This window comes from Perca flavescens, chromosome 3, assembly GCF_004354835.1.
Source record: "Perca flavescens isolate YP-PL-M2 chromosome 3, PFLA_1.0, whole genome shotgun sequence".
Taxonomy (NCBI): domain Eukaryota; kingdom Metazoa; phylum Chordata; class Actinopteri; order Perciformes; family Percidae; genus Perca; species Perca flavescens.
The window spans coordinates 37944277-37951776 of NC_041333.1; the positions used below are offsets into that span (position 1 = coordinate 37944277).

At 45.5% G+C, this 7500-nt stretch overlaps 1 protein-coding gene across 1 annotated transcript in view; it reads right to left on the reverse strand.

Moving 5' to 3' along the window:
• The window catches only part of plekhg2 (pleckstrin homology domain containing, family G (with RhoGef domain) member 2), a 52845-nt gene that overhangs the window by 22529 nt on the left and 22816 nt on the right, over positions 1-7500 (reverse strand). The window contains exons 5-9 of the mRNA XM_028574036.1: positions 4682-4813; positions 3846-4028; positions 2917-2952; positions 2819-2884; positions 1677-1763 (exon numbers count right to left, since the gene is read on the reverse strand). Coding sequence (XP_028429837.1) covers positions 1677-1763; positions 2819-2884; positions 2917-2952; positions 3846-4028; positions 4682-4813 — 504 coding nt within the window. The remainder of the gene's footprint in view (positions 1-1676; positions 1764-2818; positions 2885-2916; positions 2953-3845; positions 4029-4681; positions 4814-7500) is intronic.

Sequence of the window (7500 nt, forward strand, 5' to 3'; positions counted from 1 at the left end):
CTCCCACTATTACCAGTAACACTGCTGATAAAAGGGCTTCAGTTAACCCTTCCCTTTTCCTTCCTTACCTTCCCTCCTCCATTCTTACCTTCTCTCCTCCCTCCTCACCTTCTCTCCTCCCTCTTTACCTTCCCTCCTCCCTCCTCACCTTCTCTCCTCCCTCTTTACCTTCCCTCCTCCCTCCTCACCTTCCCTCCTCCCTGCTTATCTTCCCTCCTCCCTTCTTACCTTCTCTCCTCCCTCCTCACCTTCTCTCCTCCCTCTTTACCTTCCCTCCTCCCTCCTCACCTTCCCTCCTCCCTCCTTACCTTCCCTCCTCCCTCCTCACCTTCCCTCCTCCCTTCTTACCTTCTCTCCTCCCTCCTTACCTTCCCTCCAACCTCCTTAACTCTCCATCCTCCCTCCTTACCTTCCCTCCTCCCTCCTTACCTTCCCTTCTCCCTCCTCACCTTCCCTCCTCCCTCCTTATCTTTCCTCCTCCCTTCTTACCTTCTTTCCTCCCTCTTCACCTTCTCTCCTCCCTCTTTACCTTCCCTCCTCCCTCCTCACCTTCCCTCCTCCCTCCTTACCTTCCCTCCTTCCTCTTCACCTTCCCTCCTCCCTCCTTACCTTCCCTCCTCCCTTCTTACCTTCCCTCCTCCCTTCTTACCTTCTCTCCTCCCTCCTCACCTTCCCTCCTCCCTTCTTATCTTCTCTCCTCCCTCCTTACCTTCCCTCCAACCTCCTTACCTTCCCTCCTCCCTCCTTACCTTCCCTCCTACCTCCTTACCTTCCATCCTCCCTCATTTCCATTCATTCTCTTTACTTGCATCCATTGTTTGTTGAACTGAATGACTTTTATACACCAGCTGATGCAATTACTACCTTAATCAGCTGATCGTCAAAAGGCTGTGACGATATGCATCAAGATCAATTAACAACAAATTATCAGTTTACATCGAGCCTATACTGCATTCATGCACAATTTATCAAAATAAAAGTTAATATCGAAATCATACTTTTGGCTCCAACAGTTTATCTTTTCTGTCTTATTTTTTGCAGTATCCTTTGCTGCTGTGAGATTGTGGGATTGTGAGTTTCCCCTCTGAGGGATTAATTAATAAAAGGTTTAAATACAGTACAGGCCAAAAGTTTGGACACACCTTCTCATTCAATGCGTTTCCTTTTTTATTTTCATGAATATTTACATTGTAGATTCTCGCTGAAGGCATCAAAACTATGAATGAACACATATGGAATTATGTACTTAACAAAAAAGTGTGAAATAACTGAAAACATGTCTTATATTTTAGATTCTTCAAAGTAGCCACCCTTTGCTTTTTTTATTAATAAGGGAACACATTCCACTAATTAACCCTGACAAAGCACACCTGTGAAGGAAAACCATTTCAGGTGACTACCTCATGAATCTCATTGAGAGAACACCAAGGGTTTGCAGAGTTATCAAAAAAAGCAAAGGGTGGCTACTTTGAAGAATCTAAAATATAAGACATGTTTTCAGTTATTTCACACTTTTTTGTTAAGTACATAATTCCATATGTGTTCATTCATAGTTTTGATGCCTTCAGTGAGAATCTACAATGTAAATAGTCATGAAAATAAAAAGGAAACGCATTGAATGAGAAGGTGTGTCCAAACTTTTGGCCTGTACTGTAGTTGAATAGTGGAGAGTATACCTTCTGTGGGAGAGAAGCGGGATGGTTTTCTACGATCAGTCTCTTGAGGTAGTGGACCCACAGCCTCTTCTCCTCCTGGTTCTTCGTCTGCAGCAACAACACATGCATCAAACATGCAGGAAACAGACACTGTAGGACACATCTTGTTTAACTGTAAATATGGCCCTTTTCATTGAGAAATAATAAGCCATTTGTTGATGTTTCTGCGCTGTAACATTGCACACTTAAAGCGCTGTTTACAGGACTTTAGTTTAGTTTAGTTTAGACTTTTTATTTGTCCCTGTAGGGCAATTGGTTCTGCAGAAAGACATAAACACAGGACAGTCACAAATGCAAGACCAAACTACATAAAAATACTTAATGTTACAAGCTCTGTAAACAACAGAGAAATTAAGAAGATAAATATGACCATATGTTAAAGGAACCATATGTTAAAAGGAACATCTAACAATATTCCTCCTAAAAATATTATAGCAACATTTCCATAAAAATTTCCGTGATAATCACCATTACATCAACAACATCATCACCATCAGTCAATATACTATACATATTTTAATAACCCCATCACTGTTTAATAGTTATAGTCTCTCTACACTCACCTGGACCACACACTCACCTGGACCACACACTCACCTGACCACACACTCACCTGGACCACACACTCACTTGGACCACACACTCACCTGGACCACACACTCACCTGGACCACACACTCACTTGGACCACACAACTCACCTGGACCACACACTCACCTGACCCACACACTCACCTGAACCACACACTCACCTGAACCACACACTCACCTGAACCACACACTCACCTGGACCACACACTCACCTGACCACACACTCACCTGACCCACACACTCCACCTGACCCACACACTCACCTGGACCACACACTCACCTGGACCACACACTCACCTGGACCACACACTCACCTGACCCACACACTCACCTGAACCACACACTCACCTGAACCACACACTCACCTGAACCACACACTCACCTGAACCACACACTCACCTGACCCACACACTCACCTGAACCACACACTCACCTGGACCACACACTCACCTGACCACCACACCTGACCCACACACTCACCTGAACCACACACTCACCTTAACCACACACTCACCTGGACAACGTGCTGCTGTTTGGGAATGGTCTGATCGGACACCTTGAAGCACAGAGAATCCTTCACCTGAACCACACACTCCACACCAGACAACGTGCTGCTGTTTGGGAATGGTCTGATCGCAGATTACAGCACTGGAATCCTTCAGAGAGGGGGAGAGAGATTACAGGGAGGGGAGGAGGGGGGGAGAGAGGGGGGGAGAGAGAGGAGGGAGGGAGGGAGGGGGGGAGAGAGGGAGGGAGAGAGGGAGGGAGAGATGGAGAGAGAGAGGTAGGGAGAGAGGGAGGGAGAGATGGAGAGAGAGGGGGGGGTAGGGGGGAGACAGAGAGAGAGAGACAGAGATGGAGAGAGAGACAGAGATGGAGAGAGAGGGAGAGATGGCGAGAGAGACGGAGATGGAGAGAGAGGGAGAGATGGAGAGAGAGGGAGAGATGGAGAAAGAGGGAGAGATGGAGAGAGAGACAGAGATGGAGAGAGAGACAGACAGAGATGGAGAGAGATTGTAATTGAAACGCAGCTTACTTACTGGGTGAGCTAGATGCCACCCTTCCCTCCTCCCTCCTTCCTTACCTTCACTCCTCCCTCCTTACCTTCCCTCCTAACCTTCCCTCCTCCCTCCTTACCTTCCCTCCTCCCTTCTAACCTTCCCTCCTAACCCTCCTTACCTTCCCTCCTAACCTTTCCTCCTCCCTCCTAACCTTCCCCCCTTACCTTCGCTCCTCCCTCCTTACTTTCCCTCCTCCCTCTTTACCTTCCCTCCTCCCTTCTAACCTTCCCTCCTCCCTCCTAACCTTCTCTCCTCCCTCCTAACTTCCCTACACCCTTCTTACCTTCCCTACTCCCTCCTTACTTTCCCTCCTCCCTCCTTGCCTTCCCTCCTCCCTTCTAACCTTCCCTCCTCCCTCCTAACCTTCCCTACACCTTTCTTACCTTCCCTCCTCCTTCCTAACCTTCCCTCCTTCCTCCTTACCTTCCCTCCTCCCTCCTAGTCTAAGGTGTTTTCACACCTGGCCGTGTCCTAACTTACGAAGATATGCGTGCTGTAGACGAACTGCTCCAGCCTCTTCTTGGCGATCAGCAGCATGGTATCGAACAGGAAGAAGGCTCTCTCCTTCTTCACGCGCTGCACCTTGAAGGAACCTTCTAGAACCAGCTCTCCGAACCCGCCCAGGTCCGGCCCGCTCCAGTTCACCAGCAGGGACTCGATTTCCTGTGAGGAGGAGGGGAAAAAGTCGCAGGTCATCTCTCCAAAAAACCCACTAAAAAGGTGTGGATCAGGGCAACGAGCCGGGTGCGACCAGCACATATTCACAGATACGAGAGCTTCTCAACCCTCCTGTTTTTCATTTTCAAAAAGGTTCTCTATCAGAAATTTGGGTTCCTTTCAACCAAATTGTCCAAAAACATAATGTGGATGGTTCCCTACAACGCTCTTCACAAGTTAAATACATAATCAGTTCACTACTTTTACTGAATTTGGGTGTTTTATTTAACATGTTAAAGAAAAATTGATAAAAGAACTTTGAAAAACGTAGGAAATAAATGTCAAAAAAACATCGGAAAAAGTGTGTGTGTCTCTTTGTGTGTATGTGTGCATGTGTGTGTGTTTATGTGTGCGTGCATGCGTGTTTTTTTGTGTGTGTGTGTGTGTGTATATGTGCGTGCATGCGTGTGTTTCTTTGTGTGTGTGTGTGTATATGTGCGTGCATGCGTGTGTGCATGTGTGTTTGTGCGTATGTTTTTATGTGCGTGCACGTGTGTGTGTGTGTGTGTGTGAGTGTGTGAGTGTGTGAGTGTGAGTGTGTGAGTGTGAGTGTGTGTATTCTAGAAGTGTGAGACGAGGTTTCCGGTGTATATTCTGACCTGTAGTCGCACCGCGTGCTCCTGCTTCCTCTTCATGTCGTTGATGTACCAGGCCACCGCTGTCATGGTGATGATGGCGTCCTCGATGACCTCATATCCGGGCGCGCTCTTGTCAAAGTGCTTAGAAAGTTCCTGGGAAAGACGTTCGGACATTTGAACATTGCCGTAACGAGCTCATCCCAAAAAAAAACCTCTGAATGTGGACAATGTCCCAGAAACAGATTATTTGTAAAAGCTTGGATATAAACTTAAGGACATTTGTGTTTTGCTGATTATTTCTCTGTGGTAACAATGCATTTTGGCAATAGATCTTATACCGCTGGAAAGCCTGTTTAGTTCCCTTTCAAATGTTGAAAGGGACATGCATTTGTGGGATGAGCAGCAGCGCTGAGTATGTGGGTTGTAGGGCTGTGCTCGATTGAAGAACTTCTGCTGTGTTCAAATGGTTAAAAATGCTGCGGCAAGGCTTTCAACAGGATCTGGCACACATCAATCCCATTTTGTCCTCCCTACATTGGTTACCTATTAAGGGCCGTTACAGAGTAAACGCATCTGTATGCATACGTGTCCGCAAGGCATCGCTACTCTTCGGCCGCCATTATGCGTCGATGCGTAGCCAAATGTGTCGTCCAAGTTTTTGATATGCGACGCGCCGATGAGCACAACACTACGCGTTGTCGGTGGGGACAGACGTACACTGCACGTATTGTACATTGTACATAACCCAAAAATATTGAATCAACTTAGCTGAGGAAATTCATCAAGCATAGGACTACTGAGTCCCATTTTTCGGTATGTATCAACGTTGTGTGTGTGTGTGTGTGGTCTACGCTGTGTGCACTCCTCAAGAGGCTGAAGTAGCCTACAGCAGGAGAGAGACGAGAGAGACCCAAATGTATTTTTAAAACCTGCTAAACCATGTTTAAGCGACCTTTTATCAATGATTCGGTCAGTGCTACCCAATCGTAGCACACTGCTGTTTTATTCTCATCCAATGTATTTCAATGTGGTTGTACCTCGTGAAGCACTTTGTGATTTTTATCTGTGAAAAGCGCTCTATAAATAAACTTTACTTACTTACTTACTTAGTCGACTAACACTCATTCAATTGTACCGACTAATCGATTAGTTGATTTAATCGACAGATCTGTAAATCTGAGTTTCTCCGCAAAGAGTCGTGCTAAAAGCACCACTTTAATTCTTGTGCTTACCAGAGATGTGCTCGTACGTTTCTTGGAAATAAGTCGTTCAGCATGAAAAAAGAGCATCAAACATGACTAATGGACTAAAGAAATCTAAGTTGACTAAGACCAAAACGACCGATTAGTCGACTAATCGACTAAAAGGGAGCAGCCCTAGTGGGTTGCGACCATTAAAATATTTGCCAAATCGTCTCTGCCAATGCCAAACAGCTTATTCTGCCATTGACTCGTTTGGTGTTTGGTGGATTGGATGATTGAAGGTTGAAGAAACAAGGCATATTGGCAATTTAACAATTTATTCATTTCACAAACAGGAGCCTCAGTAGCGTGTGGGAGAACCATACACAGCCACAACAGCCTGGCACCTCCTCCTCATGCTGGTCACACACTGCTGTGGGATGGCATCCCCATTCTTCAACCAGCATTTGTCGCAAGTCAGCCAACGCGGTCGTGTTGGGTCACTCTGGCACGATCCACTGTGATTGGCTAGTTAAGTCTTCTCTCTGAATAACAGGCTGCTGATTCACATTTCATCAGTCCAGCCGGCTTGATTTTGATGATTTTAAACTGGGTCAGTGGCGCCACCTTGCGGCAGGAAAAGGTTACTGCAGACAGTCCTGCTGCACTGTATGTCACATCACAATTATTTGGCTTTTTGTTAAAAGCAACTTACATTTTTCCCCCTACGTACACACACATTCTGAGCAATTTAGGGTTCAGCACAAAATGTTTTCTTTCTTTTTACAAACTTAGCACAAAAAGTAAGGAAATTTGTGTTTGGTAGATTATTTCTCTGTGGTAACAATGCTTATTTTGGCAATAAATCTTATACCGTTCGAAAGCCTGTTTAGTTCCCTTACGAACATGCATTTGTGGGATGAGCAGCAGCGCTGAGTATGTGGGTTGCGCCCATGAAAAATTTGCCAAATCTTCTCTTCCAATGCCAAACAGCTTATTCTGCCATTGCCTCGTTTGGTGTTTGGTGGATTGGATGATTGAAGTTTGAAGAAACAAGACATATTGGCAATTTAACAGTTCATTCATTTCACAAACAGGAGCCTCAGTAGCGTGTGGAAGAACCATACACAGCCACAACAGCCTGGCACCTATAAGATTTATTGCCAAAATAAGCATTGTTACCACAGAGAAATAATCTACCAAACACAAATCTCCTTACTTTTTGTGCTAAGTTTGTAAAGAGAAAGAAGATATTTTGTGCTGAACCCTAAATTGCTCAGAATGTGTGTGTACGTAGGGGGAAAAATGTAAGTTGCTTTTAACAAAAAGCCAAATAATTGTGATGTGACATACAGTGCAGCAGGACTGCCTGCAGTAACCTTTTCCTGCCACAAGGTGGCGCCACTGACCCAGTTTAAAATCATCAAAATCAAGCCGGCTGGACTGATGAAATGTGAATCAGCAGCCTGTTATTCAGAGAGAAGCCTTAACTAGCCAATCACAGTGGAGTGTTCAGAGAGAAGCCTTAACTAGCCAATCACAGTGGAGTGTTCAGAGAGAAGACTTAACTAGCCAATCACATTGGAGAATTCAGAGAGAAGACTTTACTAGCCAATCACAGTGGAGTATTCAGAGAGAAGACTTAACTAGCCAATCACA